This window comes from Hyperoodon ampullatus, assembly GCF_949752795.1.
Source record: "Hyperoodon ampullatus genome assembly, chromosome: 19".
NCBI classification, from domain to species: domain Eukaryota; kingdom Metazoa; phylum Chordata; class Mammalia; order Artiodactyla; family Ziphiidae; genus Hyperoodon; species Hyperoodon ampullatus.
This window is the reverse complement of record NC_136932.1, coordinates 14245658-14265825: the sequence shown is the minus strand read 5'-3', so window position 1 is coordinate 14265825 and position 20168 is coordinate 14245658. Positions and strand designations below refer to the sequence as shown.

The 20168-nt window shown below is 59.8% G+C and overlaps 2 protein-coding genes across 4 annotated transcripts; one reads left to right on the top strand and one right to left on the bottom strand.

The window, feature by feature from the left end:
- Positions 1-3803: 3803 nt before the first annotated feature.
- ARL16 (ARF like GTPase 16) lies at positions 3804-5893 on the bottom strand (the record flags this gene model as incomplete). Its single annotated transcript, XM_079726146.1, has 4 exons — positions 3804-3975; positions 4114-4229; positions 4818-4931; positions 5570-5893. 4 exons carry the CDS (start codon positions 5891-5893, stop codon positions 3804-3806), a joined length of 726 nt encoding a protein of 241 aa, XP_079582272.1.
- Positions 5894-6181: 288 nt separating this feature from the next.
- HGS (hepatocyte growth factor-regulated tyrosine kinase substrate) lies at positions 6182-19761 on the top strand (the record flags this gene model as incomplete). Of its 3 annotated transcripts, none has more annotated exons than XM_079725999.1 (22): positions 6182-6218; positions 7694-7778; positions 8101-8176; positions 8549-8641; positions 10508-10631; positions 11737-11789; positions 12207-12275; positions 12950-13074; positions 14119-14197; positions 14264-14362; positions 14451-14546; positions 15209-15247; positions 15325-15465; positions 15566-15620; positions 16113-16346; positions 16687-16859; positions 16934-17074; positions 17157-17334; positions 18052-18185; positions 18271-18390; positions 18561-18650; positions 19067-19761. In XM_079725999.1, the coding sequence occupies 22 exons, from the start codon at positions 6182-6184 to the stop codon at positions 19175-19177; spliced, it is 2352 nt and encodes a 783-aa protein (XP_079582125.1). In that variant the 3' UTR covers positions 19178-19761. The 3 variants fall into 3 exon arrangements, with proteins under 3 accessions (XP_079582125.1, XP_079582127.1, XP_079582126.1); XM_079726001.1 differs by having other exon boundaries at positions 15566-15625; positions 16139-16346; XM_079726000.1 differs by having other exon boundaries at positions 15566-15625; positions 16136-16346.
- Positions 19762-20168: the final 407 nt, after the last annotated feature.

Here is a 20168-nt window from a genome sequence, read left to right as displayed (position 1 = left end):
GATTTATTTTTTTGGCCATGCCACGTGTCTTGCAGGATCTTAGTTTCCCGGACCAGGGATTGAACCTGGGCCCTCTGCAGCGAAAGCACGGAGTCCTAACCACTGGACCGCCAGGGAATTCCCCTAATTTTATTGATATTTTAAAACTATTTTCTTTTACTCATTTTTAACAGGTGAGCAAGTGAATTACCTTAAACATATTGTTTTATATTTTATATAAAACTTGCACGTGACAGCACTAGTGCTCCAGGCCTGCTCTGGACCTGGGGCCGGCAGGAGGCGGTCTTTGCTTTGGTCCTGATACCTGGGGGACTCTTGCACCCCCCCAAGCCAGTCTGGGAACACAGACACCAGGTGGCGGCATCAGCACTTTTGAGACGTCAGTACAGAGTTCAGAGGGCCCTGTGGCATCCACATGGAATTTGGGGGTCCAACGCTGGGCTGTGCAGGCAAGTACCATGGCTGCTGCTTTCCCTCCCGCTGGATGGAGTACTTGCCCCAGCTTCGGGGTGTGTGTGTGTGGGAACAGAGCTCCTCCCTCTTAGGGCCACTTAGCTCTGCTGGTCCTTCTTTTAGATCCCGGCACTCACTAGGCCCAGACCAAGAACAGCAGAGGAACCCAACAGCAGGGGCAGGTGTGTCTGCTCCACCAGACACACGTTTATAAGGTGCGCTAACAGGGAGCCTGCTGGTTTGCATTGAGGCTGTCATTCAGGTTGGCCTGTTCTGCATGTCAGCTTAGGAGCCGTAGAGGAAGGCAGTCTCCTCCCCTAGTTGAAACACCCTTTTTTCTTGGTAATAAAACCCAGCAGATCTGAGCAGCACATTATTCCCATGTGTCACTCACTCCGTGGTTGGAGTCCATACTTGGAAACCTGGAGATGCAGGCTCAATGGCTTTTCCAAGCGCCAGTGGGCATTTCCATCACTGGATGGGGCCGTTCAGAACTGTCTCTCCTGAAATTTGTGGCCTTTGCTTGTAGCAGGGACCTGGAAATCCCAGGTCCGTCTCTCCCCCGACCTGTTTCTCTTCCTGAGCCGTTTTGTTTTTTTCCTGCTCTCTGGCGCAGTCCCCAGCACCCTCAGTGGAGGACATGGAAGGTGGAATTTACGTGCCATTTCTGACACGTTAGCAGTTTGAAGCAAGGCTTGGTGGGAACTGAAGCCCTAGCTGACCTGGAGCTCTCTACCTGCAGCTGACCAGAGTGGGGGTGGGGGACAATCTGATGGAAACACTGAGCAGGGGCTTGTGGGGATGGGAGGGCACGAAAAGCGGGGGAGAGGAGGCCCTGTGGGAGGCTTGGCAGAAGGAAAGAAGGGCTGGGGGCAGCCAGAGCATGGCCGAGTCCAGGAGCCACCAGGGCGGGTGGCGAGGCCGCAGCAGCACTCAGGCCACGTCAGCAGCTCTGGGGCCATCCAGCCACCATGTTGCCAAGCTCTGTAGGCAATTCTGAGAACGGGGACACTGAGGATGGATGGGCCCCCTTTTTTTTTTTTTTTTTTTTTTTGTGGTACGCAGGCCTCTCACTGTTGTGGCCTCTCCCGTTGCGGAGCACAGGCTCCGGACACGCAGGCTCAGCGGCCGTGGCTCATGGGCCCAGCCGCTCCGCGGCATGTGGTATCTTCCCGGACCGGGGCACGAACCCGCGTCCCCTGCATTGGCAGGCGGACTCTCAACCACTGCGCCACCAGGGAAGCCCGATGGGCCCCTTTGATAGCCAACCTTGGGGGGTGGTGTTGGGGGGCCTAGCAGGACCCCAGCGTTCAGAAGCTCACCCTGTAACCTGGGCGAATGGGGAGTGTGTCCAGGTGGCACGTTCTCCAGGGAGAGTGCCCAGCCCCTCATCAGATTCTCAGGTCCCAGACAGCCTCTGCTCAGAACCTCGCTTCACCCCAGAAGGGAAAAGACAGGTTCCAGGTGGCCAGCACCCCCTAAAGGGTCACAGTCACAGAGCGGTCCCCACTGGGGCTCCAAACCATCGCTGCACCCGTTTTCAGGTGTTATGGGCACCGCAGAGCACCGTTCCATGGCCTCAGCCTGAGCCGTCCAGCCAGTCACCACCTCAAAAAACCGGCTGTTCTGTCCTGCAGGTCTTGGGAAAACTGTTTTCAGGGCTCTTCAGGATTACCTGCCCAGCTACAGGATCTCTTCACGGAGGACATTTACTCCAACCGGGAGCCGCTTCTCAGAGCACCTAGGGAAACAGGAGCGGGTCGAGGACACAGGGCAACGGGAGCCCAGGCCCCTCAGGCCAATCTCCTGGAGTACAGATGTAGCCCTGCCTGTCCCCTCTGGGCCTGGATGTCTGGCCCTGGGGTCAGAGTGGCTGGGGCAAAGACACAACCACAGGGGTGGCTGAGGCAGGCTGGTGTGAACTGTTCCCGCCCTAGAGAGACCTAGGGGTGCTGGGGCCCTGGGGCCCCATGAGACCAATGGGGGCCATGTCGGCCTTCCAAAAGCCCTCGGAGGGCCTCAACAGTGCCACCTGTGGCAGCCTCATTTGGAAAATGCTAAAATGCTTTTGTTAAAACACATCTGCATCAAGCCAAAAGGTGAACTAGGCATGTGGCCCATGAATGGTTGACACTTGAAGGTCTGGCCATGCTCTCCTCGGTGCCCTGAGATTGGGGGACATCTGCCAGCCAGTCACTGTGGGTCCTGTGAAATCTCCACAGACCCACCATGGAGGGGGACCACTGGCACCTACGTGGTCTGCCTGAGAAGGCGGCACCGGCCCTGTACATCCAAGAGCCAACTGAGAACCTTCCCAGGGAACGGCAGCACTGAACTGGGAGGCCTATCGCTTCAACAGGGAAAGGAAGACTTGAGACTGCACTGCCCTGCAGGACATACAGAGCTTTCTCGGGGCGCCATTTAAAACCTCTGTAGAACAGAGCTCCCCTCACGCCCGCAGTGTGACCAACTGGAAACCGCGAGGAGGCTGAGGGCCTGGGCCGATGACCCAATGAGCTAGACCACCAGCTGAGACAGAGGAAGCTGTTGTAGGAAACTCACAACCACACGCAGAAGCAGAGGGTTTCTTACCAGACTGCAGTAGGTTTAATAGTGGCCCCAAAAGATACATCCAAGTTGTAACCCCCGGAACATGCAAAGGTGACCTTTGGAAAAAGGATCTTTGCACATGTAACTGTGGATCTTGAGATGAAATCACCTTGGATTTAGGGTGGGCCCTACATCCTCCTTATAAAAAGAGAAGACCACGTGAAGACAGAGGCAGAGATTCAAGTCCTGCGAGCCACAAGCCAACGACACCAAGCGGCACGAGCAGCCACTAGAAGCAGGGAATGGATTCTCCCTCAGAGCCTCCCCACTTCTGGCTTCCAGCACCGTGAAGGTGAGTTTATGCTGCTGCAAGCCACCATTTGTGACGATTTGTTACAGAGGCCCTAGGACACAAATGCACCAAGCAATAGGTGTTTTCCCACAAGCTTCCTTATACTGTCAAGGTATCAGAAACTCAACAGGTTGGAGCTTGTGTCAGAGTTGAGAGAGCAGCTCTCCTGGGGGGAGGGGAACAAATCCCCTAGAACCATCCCAGGATGGTGTAGGACACAAGCCACTGGAAGGCCTGTCCTCCTCTCCCAGCGCTGGAGCCAGAGGGCAGATGTCAGGAATTCTATAACCTGGGTGCCTCAGTTTACCCATCACTGCAACTCAGCACAGAACCCCATCTTCTAGGGCTTATCCTGCCCTTATAAAAGCAGCAGATGGCCAGAGGCCAAGCAGTGCTGCTTCTGCCTTCTTGCCACAGAGCGGGCCAGCCATGCTTCTTGGCCCTGCAGTCAACCATTCGTTCTGTGGGTGTCCTCGAGCCAGCGCAGCACTTCTGACAAGCCAGTGCCTTTCCGGGCACTGATTTCTACCGTGGTGATGTTCTGCTTGGCACAAGCAATGAGGTCCGGGAGCCTGATTAACGACTTTATCTCTTCTATGGTCATGTAACAGGGCAGGTCACTGGAGTGAAAGCAATACCTGTCAGACTGGGCTGCCATCGCTGCAGCCCCTCCCTAACGAGCCACCCTCCTGGCTACACTCCAAAGGAGCTCCGCCCTGGGGCACCCCTGCGTTCCGTCTCAGCTCACGGACACGTACATTTTGTTGAAGAGAATCAGAACCGATGCTTCTGCAAGTTGTTCTGCCGAAAGGAGAGCCAGGAGCTGCACACAGGATGCAGAGAGCTGGGTGGGGTTAGAGGCGTCCACCATGAACTGGAAAGAAGTAAATGGAAATTAGGACCCCCCTGCGATGGAACACCATCCCTGCCAAACCTCCTCTCCTCGCATCACGGGCCTGGCTCAGGAAGAGCGAGAAAGGCTTCCGGAAAGGCAGGAGCAGAGGGGAGCGAGCTGTGCAAGAAGGACCGGTGTTATTTATTTGTTTCCACCTACGCGGAAGTCTCTACTTGTGTGGCCATTACTTTTCCAAGGAAGGGTCCTAGAATTTGGGGCACAGGCCTTGCCAGGATGGGACGAACCAGGGGATATAAAATTCAAACATAAAACATAAAAACATACCCAGGGCAATAAGGCAGTGAGTGGATGGCACAGTTACCTGCAGAAAAGGAACACTGCCCTCAGCAAGCCTTCTGTGAGTTTTCACATTAGCCTGGGCTCAGGAGCCCTAGGGATCAGGCTGGGGTCCCAGAAGGAAGCAACTCTAGTCTGGACCCTGTTTCCTTGACTCGCACAGTTGCCCAGGAAACCAAACTCTATCCCACACAAAGTGAAACTGGGGACTAGACAACGCTAGAATAGGGACATACTTCCCCAAAGGAAGTTCAAAAGATTACGACCTACCAGGAGAGAATGACAGTTTCCATAGTAACTGGACCAGATGGGGCCCATGCACCCCCCCAGCTCCCGGATGGTGATCCTTCTCTGAGCCACGATGTCCGTTAGGTTGGTACCCACCTGTGGAAAAAACCAGGATGCACAGAGGCCACCACAAGCGCTTTCCCACACGGAACTCCTGGATAGCAACGTGCCCAGCCCTTTACACTGCAACCTAATCCCCAGCATAGGTCTTCTCAAGTGTTTAGGCCCTAAGGCGGAACCCGTACGGGAGGAGGCCTGAAGATGCTCCCAGGCGTCCAGAACCCTCAGGGCTGGCTGTGGCCAGGGCACCAACGCCCACCAGCGGGATTCGCCCTGTACGGCGAGCAGCAAATGCAGTCTGACCAGTGGTGAGGGGCGGGAGGCTCCGGATCCCCTGGGACTCTGTCTGGGCGGAGCCAGGCTCCCCGCGGCGACACCACCTCCTTAAGTCTGTACTGAACACACTGACCCGCCAGACCCCAGCTTCCATTTAAAGGAACCCAAGGACTTCCCTGGTGGCACAGTGGTGAAGACTCCGGGCTCCCAATGCAGGAGGCCTGGGTTCGATCCCTGGTCAGGGAACTAGATCCCACAAGCATGCCGCAACCAAGGAGCCCGCCTGCCGCAACCAAATAAATAAATATTACAAAAAAAAAAAAAAAAGGAGCCCAAAGCGCTATTCTAACGGCAAGGGGACCCGCTTCTCCTAAACCTGCAAGAGGCCGGATGCCTACCGTGGGCCGCGTGGGGGGAAGATCGCCCAGGTCGCCCTTCCCATCCCGGGAGCTCAGCTGTGCGAGGTAGTCAAGGTCTCCGAACGGGGCCGAGGAGGGAGCGCTGGCCGGACCCCGCCCCGGGCGCCCCCCGCCCCGGGCGCCCCCCGCCCGGGCGCCCCCCACCCCGCTCGCCACACCCCCCACCCCGCTCGCCACCAGCGGCCCCCGGACCCCCAGGCCCTTCCGGACCCCCATTCCCCCCACCCGGCGCGGAAGGATAGTCTGCAAGCGTTTCACCAACAGCGTCTTCCCTACACCCGTGGCTCCAAGCAGGAGACACATCCCGCTCCCCGATCCACTCTACACCCATAGCTCGGCGTCCTGGCGACGCCAGGCCTCGCCCCCGGGCTGCTCATTGGTTCTCGGCGCTTACCGTCTCAGTGGGCGCGGCCCAATCCGGGCGCGGTCCAGTGTCTGGGGCGAGCGGAAAGGCCCGCCTCCCCGCGGCTCGCGAGAAGGCCAGCTACGTGCGCGTGCACGCACCCGAGGCGGCAGGCGGAAGCGGAAGTCGGGCGCGCGCCGGCTCGCTGTAGGGAGAGCTGCGGCGTCAGGTCGGGTTCCTGGTTCGCCATGGGGCGCGGCAGCGGCACCTTCGAGCGTCTCCTAGGTAACGCGGCCCCCGCCCCCGGAGCGAAAGCCCCTGGGCCCCAGCGCTCCGGGGCGACCGCCGCGCCACCCGGGCCCTGGGCGGGCGCGCAGGCAACGCAGGGCCGGCAGTCCGGGGCGCGGCCCCGGCGCCGGCCGAGTAAATGAGGGTCCGCGCAGGAGACGGGCCAGGAGCCTTGGGGAAACGACCACCAGCGTCTGGCCGAGCAGGCCTCACGTCCTGAGTCACGAAAACGGGTGACTCAGTGAAATAGTAAAATCTCAGTAGACTCTCCCCACCAAAACCTAGGTTGCGGGGGATTTGGGAGTTCTGATCCATACATGGGCCCCAGAGGGTGGAGCCAGTAATGTCCTCTGTAGGTCCTGCCAAGCTCTTTGGAGCGCTGTTTCCCCAGGGACCCAGACCTGCGCCCTGTGTCCCCACTGGGCTCCCGGAAGCGCCCAGGACTAGGAAGGCGTTTCCTCTGTTTTCTGGGGTGGATAGCTGATCCTTCTGAGCCTCCTGGAGGTCACAGATTTTAGGAAGGAAAATCGATTTTTATGGGCGAGCCCCCACCCCTCCATGAAACCGTGTGTGCTCTGTGTTTGGGATCGGTGCTCTGGGTACTGGAATGGTCAGCCCGAGCCTGCCCTCCGTGTTCCTTGAATATGGTTTCAGAGGGACCTCAGATGAGGCGCCTTCCTTGCTCATTGAACATACAGGCCGAGGAAGTCAGCTTATGAGGTTGTTCAGCCCTTCAGTGGTCAGTCCAGAAGTTACTCCCGGATCTATGTTTACCATTTGTACAACTCCAGGGAAGATGGTACTGGCTGGGCTGGAGAGCAACCCCTGAGCAGCACATCTGTCTGTCTGAGGCTACAGCGACATAGACTAGAGGTGGTAGTTGGAGAATCCTTGGCAGGTCGATCCTGTCTGCGCCCCACAAAACACTTGGAACAGGACTGGGGTCTCTGCTCCATGTCTCTCCAGCCATGCCTCAGCTGAGAGCTAATCAAATAGGTTAAGCTTCTGAAAAACCAGGAACTCTGAGGGATGAGGCAGCAGAGTTCTCTTTGTTGAGAAGCAGCTGAGCATAGTGTTGGATTCTGGCTCTGCCCCAGCAAGCTGTGTGACTTCAGGCAGTGACCTCACCTCTCTGTTTCAGTTTCTCTGTCTGCAGAGAAGGTGGAAATACCACCTAATTCTTAAGGTTGTGTGAGAGTTGAGTGAGTTCACGTAAAGTGTCTGGAACAGCACTTGGCATGTAAAAAGCTCACAACAGCGTTCTCCATTGTTATTTTCCAAGCTGTTTGTCTTTCAGGAAGGACGGTGCTTTCATGGTTATTGTCAGGTGTCAGGAGCATTTTCAGTAGTTTTCTGTTTGGTCCAAATTTCTAAAATGGGAAGGGGGCAGTCCCTCCTGCCTGTTGCTGAGCTGGGTGGCCACCTGGGGAATCACAGAGCAGGATGAGCCCCTGTAATGGTGCGTTTCTTAGACAAAGCGACCAGCCAGCTTCTTCTGGAGACCGACTGGGAGTCCATCCTCCAGATCTGTGACCTGATCCGCCAGGGGGACACGCAGTAAGTGCTCCCTCAAAAGCAATGGGGTGGCCGCCCCGTGGACTAGGGTTGCTTGGTGTCCGCTCATCTTCCAAGATCCTGCCCGATGGAAGCCAACCATGTTAGGCCCTGGTGGAGGACTGTGTGGTCTGTGTGCTGGGGTTTTTGAGATCTTGGGACGATTAAAGGACTTTCTCTGTACAGCTTGGGAGGGCACAGTTACCTGGACATTTGCCTGGGGGGTGTCTCAGGGACCAGGTGGTGGGTGGGCTTTTCTCAGTCTTAGAGGCTGTTTTCTTTCTCTTTTTGTCTTTCTGCTTTTATCAATGCCTTTTCCTGTCAGAGCAAAATATGCAGTGAGCTCCATCAAGAAGAAAGTCAATGACAAGAATCCCCACGTGGCCTTGTATGCCCTAGAGGTAATCAGACCCTGTACTCCAGGTGGCACTGGTGGGGATAGCAGGGATGGGCGTACCGCCAGAAGTGGAGGCACTGGGGCCGTGGGGCGGGGCTGGGAGCAATGCCTCAGCTGTTCCACCTGAGGCTGACACGTGTGGGCCCTGAGGTTGACTCCAGTGTCTATCCCTGGTGATAAAACACGGAGTTAGAAGAAGCAGGTGTAGCCCTGGCTGCTTCCTGCCTCAGAGGCTGTAACGCGGGCTTTCTTGTCCGGCTGGGTGGCCTGAGGGCCCTGTGGAGGCCCGCCTTCTTGTGGGGAGGTGGGCCCATCCATGACGGGGAGTTCCTGCCCTGACCAGAGACTCAGGTCTACCCCTCCTTGGGGTCTGCAGGTCATGGAGTCCGTGGTGAAGAACTGTGGCCAGACGGTTCATGACGAGGTGGCGAACAAGCAGACCATGGAGGAGCTGAAGGAGCTGCTGAAGGTGGGCGCTCTGCGGGGAGCAGGGAGGCCCCGACTGGGGTGTGCCACCCCACGGGCTTCTTGGGGCTTTGCTGCTGGGAACAGTGCCAGGTGCTGGAGGGCTGGAAGGCGAGTGTTCGTGGTCCCTGCCTGGTGAGGTCAGGCCTTCCCAGAAGTCAGCGGGGCTGCGTCTGGGGGTGTGGAGGAGACCCCACTCCTCCTGCAAAGTTGGGAAGGCTTCCTGGGGGCCAGGAGCTGAGTCTTGAAGGGCAGGGGATGCTCCCTGAGCAGTGGAGAAGGTGTGCCATGGGCAGAGGATGTAAGTGGAGGCCTGGGGTCCCCAAAGGGCTTGGGTAGAATTTTGAGCAGGGAGGCACATGAGTGCTTGTGGAGGGAGAGTTGGGGAACAGCAATAGCAGAGCAGGGACGCCAGGGCAGTGGGTTTTACGCGCCCCCCACCCCTCTGTGGGTGAGGGGCATCCCACGGAGCTGAGGGTGCGGGTGTCCTGGGTGGCAACCAGGGAGTGAAGCCCCAGCACCAGCTCCGCCGCCACTGTGGCCTGTGCCCTTTGGGCGCCTGTGGGCCTCACAGCCAGGAGCCCGTCTGGGGCTGAGCTGATGGCGGGGCTTCTCCAAAGCCCTGACTGGTGACTTGGCCAGCCCCTGCTCTGGCCTGGGTGACAGCGGAGGAGTTAGAACCCACCCTCCTTGTCCTGGCACGATCGTGTCCTGTTCACACTGCACATGGTCTGAGTCCCCTCACAGGGGCAGGGCTACCTGGAAAGGGGTCCACTGACTGGACCCCGATTACAGGGAAGAGCGGGAACCCTGGCACGTGAGCTGTGCTTGGTGTCTTGAAGCAGCTTTCTTTTAAATTTTTATTTATTTATTTTTTTATTTATTTATGGCTGCGTTGGGTCTTCGTTGCTGCACGCGGGCTTTCTCTAGTTGTGGCAAACGGCGGGCTACTCTTTGTTGCGGTGCTCAGGCTTCTCATTGCGGTGGCTTCTCTTGTTGCGGAGCACAGGCTCTAGGCGCACAGGCTTCAGTAGTTGTGGCACTCAGGCTCAGCAGTTGTGGCTTGTGGGCTCTAGAGCGCAGGTCCAGTAGCTGTGGCGCATGGGCTTATTTGCTCCACAGCATGTGGGATCTTCCCGGACCAGGGCTCGAACCCATGTCCCCTGCACTGGCAGGCAGATTCCTAACCACTGCACCACCAGAGAAGTCTCGAAGCAGCTTTCTTGGCCCACCATCCTGAGCATTGTGTGTGGATAGGATCCTGAGAGAGCTCTAGAAATGTGATTGTCTGTGCTTCTTTAGTTTGTTGGTGGTGGTGGCTCTGTATGTGGGGAACTTTCTGGAGCCACTCCCCCGCCTGCCCGCGCTGCCTATGACTGGAAGGAGGGGGCCAGCCGACCTTGCATCTGCTTCCTCAGCCCAGGCCTGATTGGCTCTGCCTGTTAGAGGCTGGCCTTAGCCGGCACCAGAGTGGGTTACAGGCTGAGGAGCTCGCTAGGCGGTCAGGGTACCTGTAGGGCACAGCGATGGGGTGGGGAGAGACAGGTAGTTATGGGGCAGTAGGTCTTTGAGAGCCTCCACCTGAGGGATGCGCAGCTTCACCTAGGCGGTTAAAGATAAGTCCAGTTCCTGAGTGGGCAGACAGGTGCAATGGATTTGTCCTTGGGGACAGGGCTTCCTAAAGTAGGCCTGGGTCTGGGGAGTGGGTCACTACATGGCCCTGTTGCCCCACTTGGGGGACCCGCCCCACCTCTGCCAGCCCCAACTGCTCGGAGTGTTGGGGTCTTGCCAGCTGCTTTTTCATGCTGAGATGTCTCTTTGGCACCTGCCTCTCCCAAAGTTCTTATCTTCTTTCCTCCCTTCTCCACAGAGGCAGGTGGAAGTAAACGTCCGAAACAAGATCCTGTACCTGATTCAGGCCTGGGCACATGCATTCCGGAACGAGCCCAAATACAAGGTCGTTCAGGACACGTACCAGATCATGAAGGTGGAAGGTGAGTCAGGGTAGTGGGGGGCAGGAGGGTCCAGCGCCAGGCCTGGGACATGCCACCAGGAGTTGAGGGGCTGCCCTGTACAAGGTGGGCCCAAGGGTGGCTGTGCCTGCCCCATGCGCGGTGGGGGTAGCACTGTGCTCTGGGCACAGCGGAAACTCCCAGAGAGTTGTAAGTGGGGGTGTGGCAGCCGAGGTGTGCTTCTTAAGGCCCACTGTGCGTTCCTCCCGGCTGTTGCGGTGCCAGTGGAGAGGTGGTGGGCTTTGGCAAGGAGGGCGGTGGATTCAGGCCTTGTTTGAGGATTTGCTGGTGCTCTTGCCAGGCATGGAATGAGAGGGGTGGGCTGGGGCCTCTCCCACCTGTGCTGCGGGGGAGGAGGGCAGGTCCTCTGGCCCTGAAGATGAGGCATGGAGTGGGAGCAGGGGCGGTGCCTGCTGGCCGCGGGGTGGGCAGGACCGTGCAGACACTGCGTGATGAGGCCGGTGAGCTGGCCTCAGGCTCTCAATCCCTGGATGTTATACACGAGAGAGAACGTGCAAAGCTTTATGGGAGGGAATTCCCTGCCGATTCAGTGGTTCAGATTCCAGGCTTTCACTGCTGGGGGCCTGGGTGGACCCCTGGTTGGGGAACTAAGATCCCCATAAGCCACACGGCACGGCCAAAAACAAAAAGCTTTTATGGGATTCCCAAGGGGTCCATGTCTCAAAAAACAGCTTAGGAACTCCAAATTTAAGAGCTTCGGGAAGCACACTTGGCTGGGGTGCGGGACCAGGAGCCAGATGGACTGGGGAATGTCGGTGAGGCCTTGATGAGGGGGGAGCAGCGCCTGGCTCTGTGTGTGGTCCCCGGGACAGAGCGGCCTGTGGGGATCCACCCCAGCTGGGGGGCGGGCCGGCTGAGCTGTGCCCCAAGACGCCCTTGCGCAGTGTGGGGTCACCGTGCCTGCTGCCGGGGGGCTCTGGGCCTCTTCTGTCTGTTTGGGGAGGCAGATGCCAAGAGCTAGGATGCGGCTCTGGAGGCCTCAGGGCAGGTGGGTTCGGGCAGGTGAGGCTATGGGCCTCGCCCACTAGGGCAGCACTTGGTGGTAACAGTGGCCTCCTTTCTCCAGGACACGTCTTCCCAGAGTTCAAGGAGAGCGATGCCATGTTTGCAGCGGAGAGAGTGAGTTCACGGGGTGCTGGAGGTCTAGGCGTTAGGCTGCTTTGAGAATGCAGAAGGGAAGCCCTGGGATCTGGGCTCTTGGCAGCAGGTGAGCTGCAGATCTGTCTCAAAAACGAGAAAGCTTGACTCATTTCAGTAGAATATGCAGCTGTGTCTGCAGGTTGAGACAGGAACCCAGTTCAAGGTGCCTTAGGGCTGTGGTTCCCACAGCCGTGAAGACAAATACTTATATGTCCCCAGAGCTGTGGGAAGTCTTGCTGTAAGGTCTTTAGAAAGAAAGGAAGGCTGTTTTGGAGGGAGATCCTTCCTCGAGTCACGTCTGCAGTGAGTTGGCTCCAGTCCCCTGCACACACCTGTGGGAAGCGGGGATCGGCAGGGAGGGCAGGGACTATGTGACCCGACTCTGCCTGTCCCCAGGCCCCCGACTGGGTGGATGCTGAGGAGTGCCACCGGTGCCGGGTGCAGTTCGGGGTCATGACCCGCAAGGTGAGTGCACCCGCCTTGGGGAGGGACCTGGCTCCATGCCTGGCCGGGGCAGACCCCAGGCCACCTGCTGTCATCACAAGGCCACCGCACCCATGCACGGGCCTTTCTCTCTTGGCTGGGACCTGGCGGTGTAGGGAGTGTGGTCACCTAGGGTTGGTGTCTGATGGTCAGTGCTGTCAGGTGAAGTTCGGGCAAGGCTGCACCCCTCTGGGAACGGGAGTATACCCCACGCCCGGGGCTGGGGGTTTGGGTCTGCGTTGCCTCGGCCAATAGCCCCTTGGCCGAGTCTGCTCAGCTGACTTGGCCTGTGCAGCTTGGACCCTCCCTCTTCCCACCGAAGCCCAGGCTGGCTGTGGCAAAGGGTGGGGCCTGGGACATCTGAGCAGACTCACCAGACTCACCGTCCAGCAGAACTCGTTTATCAGGACAACTCATGCATGTTTTTTGTGAATTTTTCTTCTTAATTTGACTTCTTTTCCTCAAAGTGGAGGCTACAGTTGAGAGCTTGCAAGTGCACCCTGTTCCCCCAGGGCCTTTGTGGCCTCCTGGGCTTGCCTTCTGCCCATCCTGGCCTGGGAGACCCGGTCTGGCGCGTCCTGCAGTGGGCAGTGCTGGGTGGGGGGTGGGCGTGAGGGGTGGCCGGCCAGGCTGCCCTGACCTGTCCCGTGTCGCAGCACCACTGCCGGGCATGCGGCCAGATCTTCTGCGGCAAATGCTCCTCCAAGTATTCCACCATCCCCAAGTTTGGCATCGAGAAGGAGGTGCGTGTGTGCGAGCCCTGCTATGAGCAGCTCAACAAGTAAGTCCCCTTGGACACTGAGCGGAGCCAGCTTCTACCTTGGTAATCGGGGCGGGGGGGCGCGGGCGGGGGGAGTGGCAGACTTGGACAGAGCCCTGCAGGGCCCCCGGCTCTGAGACCTGCTAGCTAATTGCTCAGGTTTGTTTTTGTAACGTCTTAAGTTTGGGAGTGACACTTAGAGAAGAGATGCAGGAACGGTCTGGAGACCACACACACACCCTGCCCCTCCCACAGCCTGGGTCCCTCGGCCCCATTGACTCCATCACACCTGCCCTCCCCGCATCTGCCTGCGTGTCCACACGCATACATGTTGTGTCCTGAACCAGTTGAGAGTGAGCTGCAGGCACCCTGTCCTCCTCGCCTCGACCTCCTACGTGCGCTTCCCGGGAGGAACTTTCCCCATGTGACTGCTGCCGCCTGTCGAGTTGGGGCATTTAGCATCAGCGTGGTCCTGACACCTACTCCCCAGTCCCTGTCCAGGGTTCCCGTGTCCCAGTAACGTCCTGTGGTGGTTTTGTCCTGGCAGGACCCAGCCACCACATCAGCTCCCTAACCCAGCATGTTTCATCTGCTTCATTTTTTGTGACGAGGACGTCGCTGAGGGGCCTAGGCTGTTGTGGCACATCTCTGGGTTTGGGTCCAAGGTTTCCTCGTGATTAGAGACAGGTTCTGTGCGGCTGGCCTGGGAGCCTGTGCTGTCCATCTGTCCCAGCATCAGTGACGGAATCTGATCCCTTGGTGAAGTGGTGTCTGCAGGCTGCTCCACCAGGAGGTCCTTTTCTGTGGAAAGCCGCAGCCAGGCGGGTGTTTGAGCCCCATTTGCAGGAGGGGGAGCTGTAGCTTAGGCCGGTGACTTGCCCAGGGCTCCACAGCCCAGAGGTGACAGCTGGTTTGAGGGTCCAGCTTTTCTCTGGAACGTGGTCTGTGGAACCCCCGTCTTCCTTCTGTGGGGACGTCGGAGGGAAGCCCCAGGCTGTGTCCTGAGAACTTGTGGGGGGCCAGGGGTACAGTGCCCGATGACGTACAGCGTCCTGTCTGCTCCAGGAAAGCGGAGGGAAAGGCCGCCTCGACGACGGAGCTGCCCCCGGAGTACCTGACCAGCCCCCTGTCGCAGCAGTCCCAGGTACTGCCCGGGCCTGTGGGGGCGCCTCAGCCCTGGGCCCGGCTCACCCTGCCTTGCCATCCTCAGCTGCCCCCCAAGAGGGATGAGACGGCCCTGCAAGAGGAGGAGGAGCTGCAGCTGGCCCTGGCCCTGTCGCAGTCTGAGGCCGAGGAGAAGGAGAGGATGGTGAGCCGGGGGTGGCCTCGCTGAGTCTGGGGGTGCCAGGGGAGTCCAGGGGCACCCTCACGACACCCTCCTCCTGGTTCTCCTGCAGAGACAGAAGTCGGCCTATGCCGCGTACCCCAAGGCGGAGCCCACACCTGTGGCCTCGTCAGCGCCCCCTGCCAGCAGCCTGTACTCTTCGCCCGTGGTGAGCCCACCCTCTGGCTCAGCCCCACTGGCTTGGACCCCCTTCCCATGGTGGGGTGGGGAGGCGGGGGGGTGGTGCCCCAACCCGGAGGCACGTGTCTCATGGGCAGGGGCAGGGTGCGGCCTGGCGCCCACGGGTCTCAGCTCCCTGGTCGGGACCCCTGTGGGATAGAGGGCACTGTAAAGGCTGGCGGTCTCACTATCGAGACCCTGGTCTCTTCCATGCCCCCCAGAGCAGGAGGAGGTGAGAACCCCTGGGGTCAAAGGTGCTCTGCGTTTTTCTGGCCTTCAGTGGGGCCGTCACAGGTCTGCTTTTTGGGGATGGACCCAGCCTCTCTTTGGCCTCAGTTCTCTTTGTAAAAAGAGGGTGGGTGGCAGGTGGGAGAAAAGGTTTAGAAAGTCACTTGTAAACTCTGCAGGGCTCTATGGGTGGGGCTGAGAGCAGCCCTGCCACCTGCCCACCTGTCCCTGTGGTTCGTGGGAGGGCTGGTGGGGCACCACGCTGCGCCCTGTCTACAGTTTTGGAGCCCCTTGGGGCTCGGACAGGCTTTGGCCAGCCTGTAGGGTCCACTGTCATGGCTGCGTCATCCAGGCCTCCTGAGCGATGGCCAGGGTTGCTGCCGCTCCAGCCTATGACGCCTCACACCCCCCACATCTCCCCAGAACTCGTCGGCGCCTCTGGCTGAAGACATCGACCCCGAGGTGAGGACACCCTGTGTGTGGCACTTTCCCCTTGCTGCCTCCTGGCTCTTGGGAGTGACCCCCTCTTGCCTGTGCAGCTCGCCCGGTACCTCAACCGGAACTACTGGGAGAAGAAGCAGGAGGAGGCTCGGAAGAGCCCCACGCCGTCCGCACCGGTGCCTCTGACGGAGCCCGCTGCCCAGCCCGGGGAGGCACACGCAGTCCCTGCCAGTGTGGAGGTAAGGGGGCTGCTCTCGGGCTCCTGGCCATGGTCCCTTGGGAGGGGGCTGCCAGGATAGGTCAGGGGCGGAGTCCCAGTCACTCTCTGGTGTCTTCCAGACTTCCCTCCCGGAGACAGACCCTCAGCCTGTAAATCCGGCCGGAGGCCCCTTTAGTGAGGTAAGCCATGGCTCCCTCCTCAGGCTGGGGGCATACTTGGCCTCCCAGAGCGCAGTGCACTAGGCCCCGCGCAAGCATCTGTCAGAAGGGCCGAGCTGTGCCCGCAGCGACCTCCTGGAGGCAGGCCGTTGCAGCTCATGGCTCTCCGTTGAACCTCGCTGGGCTGGCTGTGGGCCAGAGCTCGGCTACTCGCGGCCTACCCTGACTAGATTGGAATATCCTGGGGCTCTGCACTTTGGTGGCCAGTGGAATAAGAGGCTGTGGGGCCAGGACGCCTTGTCTCAGCCACACTGTGCCTCTGGGCAAAACCCAAGCCTCCCTGGGCCTTAGTTTCCTCACGTGTGAACCGGGTGCTGAGGGTGCCCCTTGCAGACCCACCGGGAGGACCAAGTCAGATGTGCAGCAGGCTCGGAGCTCAGTGGCCGGCATAGCCAGATGGTGGGTCCCTGCCCCTGCTCGGGGACCTGGGGGCGAAGGAGGCACTCAGCCAGACCCCCTGTGCCCCGGCAGCAATACCAGAATGGGGAGTCGGAGGAGAGCCACACACAGTTCCTGAAAGCCCTGCAGAATGCCGTCACCACCTTTGTCAACCGCATGAAGAGCAACCACGTGCGGGGCCGCAGCATCACCAACGACTCGGCCGTGCTGTCCCTTTTCCAGTCCATCAACGGCATGCACCCCCAGCTGCTCGAGCTGCTCAACCAGCTGGATGAGCGCAGGCGTAGGTGCCGCACACACCCTCCCGGGCGTCCCTCCGGGGCCACGGGGGCTCCTGTCAGGGGCCGGCCACATCGCCTCGGGGCAGTGGGTGCCCTCCGCCAGGCATCATCAGGCCTGGGGTCGTGTGGGCAGGGCTGCCCTGAGGGACCTTGGGTTCTACAAGAGATAGTCCCAGTGGCAGGAAACGTCCCACTGAGCGCCAGTCAGCTGGAGGAAGTCTGTGCTTGCGTGTGTGCGTGCGCGCCCACCCACCCTGGAGCCCTTATGCCAGCTCCGCCCTGTTGACAAGCACTCAGCTGGGGAGCCATTGCCAAGACCCCCGCTCTGCCCCCTCCCCACAGTGTACTACGAGGGGCTGCAGGACAAGCTGGCGCAGATCCGTGATGCCCGGGGGGCACTCAGTGCCCTGCGGGAGGAGCACCGGGAGAAGCTGCGCCGCGCAGCCGAGGAGGCCGAGCGCCAGCGCCAGATCCAGCTGGCCCAGAAGCTGGAGATCATGCGGCAGAAGAAGCAGGTGCAGCAGCGGCGGCCCAGCCCTGGGGGTGTGGGGGGCAAAGCCGGCCCTGACGGCTGCCTTATGGCCCACAGGAGTACCTGGAGGTGCAGCGGCAGCTGGCCATCCAGCGCCTGCAGGAGCAGGAGAAGGAGCGGCAGATGCGCCTGGAGCAGCAGAAGCAGACCATCCAGATGCGGGCCCAGATGCCAGCCTTCTCCCTGCCCTATGCCCAGGCACGTGCCTGCCACACATCCCACTGCCTCCAGGCACCCTGGTGACCGAGAACTGCTCTGAAAGCCGTCTCTCTATCCCCAGCTCCAGGCCATGCCCGCAGCGGGGGGCGTGCTGTACCAGCCCTCTGGCCCAGCAAGCTTTGCGGGGACCTTCAGCCCGGCGGGCTCAGTGGAGGGGTCTCCCATGCACACCATGTACATGAGCCAGCCGGCCCCAGCCACCAGCGGCCCCTACCCCAGCATGCCCGGGGCCACAGCAGGTAATGGGGGGTGGTGGGTGGGCAGGCGGAAGGCCAACAGCCCAGATGAGCCCCGGACCACTACGCCGCCTTTTATTATTTCAGTGTGATTTCAGAGTTACAAAACAGTTGGCAGAATGGTACAAAGAATTTTTCAGATTCCCAGACATTTCCTTGTCAGCACCTGCCCTCTCTCCACACACACTTTTTCTTCTGACCCGATTTAGGGTGCATGGCAGGCGTGACGCCCTTCACCCCTAGAGGCCTCGGTGCATTTGCTAAACCAGGATGCTCCCCACGGCCTGGGTACAGATGCCAGACCAAGGGCTCTGAGGCCGTGTTGTGACTGTGTCCATAGCCGGCTCAGCTCCCACACGGTCCCAGTACCCCGTTTGTGCCAACAGGAAACTCGTCACGTGTTTAGCTATCCTGCTTCTCTCACCACCTTTAATCTAGAATGTTCCTTGGTCTGCCCTGGCATCCTGTGACACTGGCTTCCCAAAGAGCACTGGCCCATTGTCTTGCAGACAATCCCTCAGTTTGGGTGTGACTGGTCTTCGGAGAGTGTGATATTCTGGGGGTCCTTTCCTATCTTTGTTGATTTCACTTACTTTCGTTTTGTGAGAATGTGAAACACAAACTTGGTTCCAAGAGTCATAAGGAGAAGGAAAAGTCAGAGGAGGGCCCCCGCCGTCCTCCCCACGTCGGGGTGGTGAGCTCTTTCCTCTTTTCCTCCAGATCCCAGCATGGTGAGCGCTTACATGTACCCAGCAGGGGCCGCTGGCACGCAGGCAGCCCCTCAGGGCCCCACCGGGCCCACCACCAGCCCAGCCTACTCATCCTACCAGCCCACTCCCACGCAAGGCTATCAGGTAGGCGGGGAGGCTGCCCCCTCCCCCACAAGGCCACTGGGGCACCTGGGCTCAGCCTTCTCCCATTGCCTCCTCCCCTCCACAGAACGTGGCTTCCCAGGCCCCGCAGAGCCTCCCGGCCATCTCCCAGCCTCCGCAGTCCAGCACCATGGGCTACATGGGGAGCCAGTCAGTGTCCATGGGCTACCAGCCTTACGGCATGCAGGTGAGAGGCTGTGGGGGCATCGGATAGGGGGGTGGGGTGGGGGCAGTGCTGGGCAGGCTCCACCCTCTGCTCACCGCCCCAGGTCCCCTCCACTGCTCTCTCTTCGCTGGTTGGCGTTTATCTGGTCACAGAGCTCCTTTCTCAGTGTGGGGTTGTTTTATCCTCCACAGAATCTCATGCCCACCCTCCCCGGCCAAGACGCACCTCTGCCGCCCCCGCAGCAGCCCTACATCTCGGGGCAGCAGCCCGTGTACCCGCAGGTGAGCCTCTCCCGGGGCCAACACCATGGGTCATGACAGGGGACAGGTTTTGCTCTGGACCCACCTCGGCAGCAGGGCTGCCCTGGGAAGTGCAGCCAGTGCAGGGCAGGACGGCTGCTCTGTGGGCAGGACCAGGACAGACACTTAGCAACACCTACAGGTGGCAAACCACGCATTTACTTAGAAGCCCAAGGTCACATCATCTCAGGTCCACAGACATGAATCGGGAACACCTGGCGTCTGGGCTCTGCTGGGGACAGGAAGAGGGCAGGGAGTCGGGAGGGTGGGCTCGAGGGGCCTGAGTACCAGGGTGAGGCTGGGATGTGGCGTGTTCTGGAGAGGAGCCCTAATAGGGTGGGGAGGCTGGGGCCTGGGGAGGGAGGACAGACCGATGGGCCATGTGTCCCTCCCCACAGATGGCGCCCTCTAGCGGCCCTCCCCAGCAGCAGCCCCCAGTGGCCCAGCAGCCGCAGCCACAGGGGCCGCCGCCACAGGGCAGCGAAGCCCAGCTCATCTCGTTTGACTGACCCCGGCTGGGAGCTCCCCGTCCAGAGTAACACTACAGTTCTCCAAAAGCACCGCCTCCGTCTCTAACTAGCGTCGTCCTTCTGCCTTGCTCTCTCCCCTCTGCGTGTAGTGGCCCTGCTCTGCGCGGGCGGGGTGGCCCTTCACCCTGGCCCTTCTGTCTCTGTCCTCGCCTGCTGGCTCCTCGTCCCCCCAGGCCCCATCCTTGTCCCTGTCTTCTTGAGTTGGTGTCTGACTCCTCTCCCCAGGGCTGGGCCTCGGCGGGGAGGGTGGAAGGGAAGGACTTTCTCTGAGAGGAAGCCCCCAGCCCAGCATGTCGGGTCCCGAGAGGGCCAGGTGGAGTGGGGTCTGCCCCACACAGCTCATGCCCTCCCGTTCCCACCCAGGAGACCTTAGGGCCTGTGGCCCGTGACTAGCGTGAGTGCTCCCCAGGGTCCTCCCCTGCATGCTGTCAGCAGGGGTGTTTCTGACCCTCACAGGAAGGGTGGGGCCTGTCTCCAGCTTCTCTGCTTCTGAGCCGTCATCTCATCCAGTGCCCTGAGTAGACAGAATGGAACAGTGATAATAAAATGTCTTTCAACAAGTATTCGGGTGTCTGCAGAGAGAAGGTGCTGGTCCAGCTGTGGACAGGGGTTCATAAGGTGCCTCCCCACAGGCCAGCTGCCCCTCGCCCCAGGCCCAGCTCCACAGGAGTCTCAACTGGTGGACGCTGCTCAGCCTTGAGATCTGCTGTCTTCCTCCCTGAGACTGAGCACTGCGGAGCTGTCCTCTCTCCACCCAGCCCTGTGCTGCCCTGACTCCAATCTGAGTCTGGGATGCCAGTTAAGAGTCGTAGCCTAGAAGAAAACATTTAAGACAACGCAGACTCACAGCCTCTTGCATTCAGGATTCAGAACACTTCACACACTTTGGGCAAACCTCTTGGGTGACCCCCATGTTAGCTTGTCTGCAAAGGAATGGACTAGTTTAATAGGCACAGAGCTCAGGTCAAAG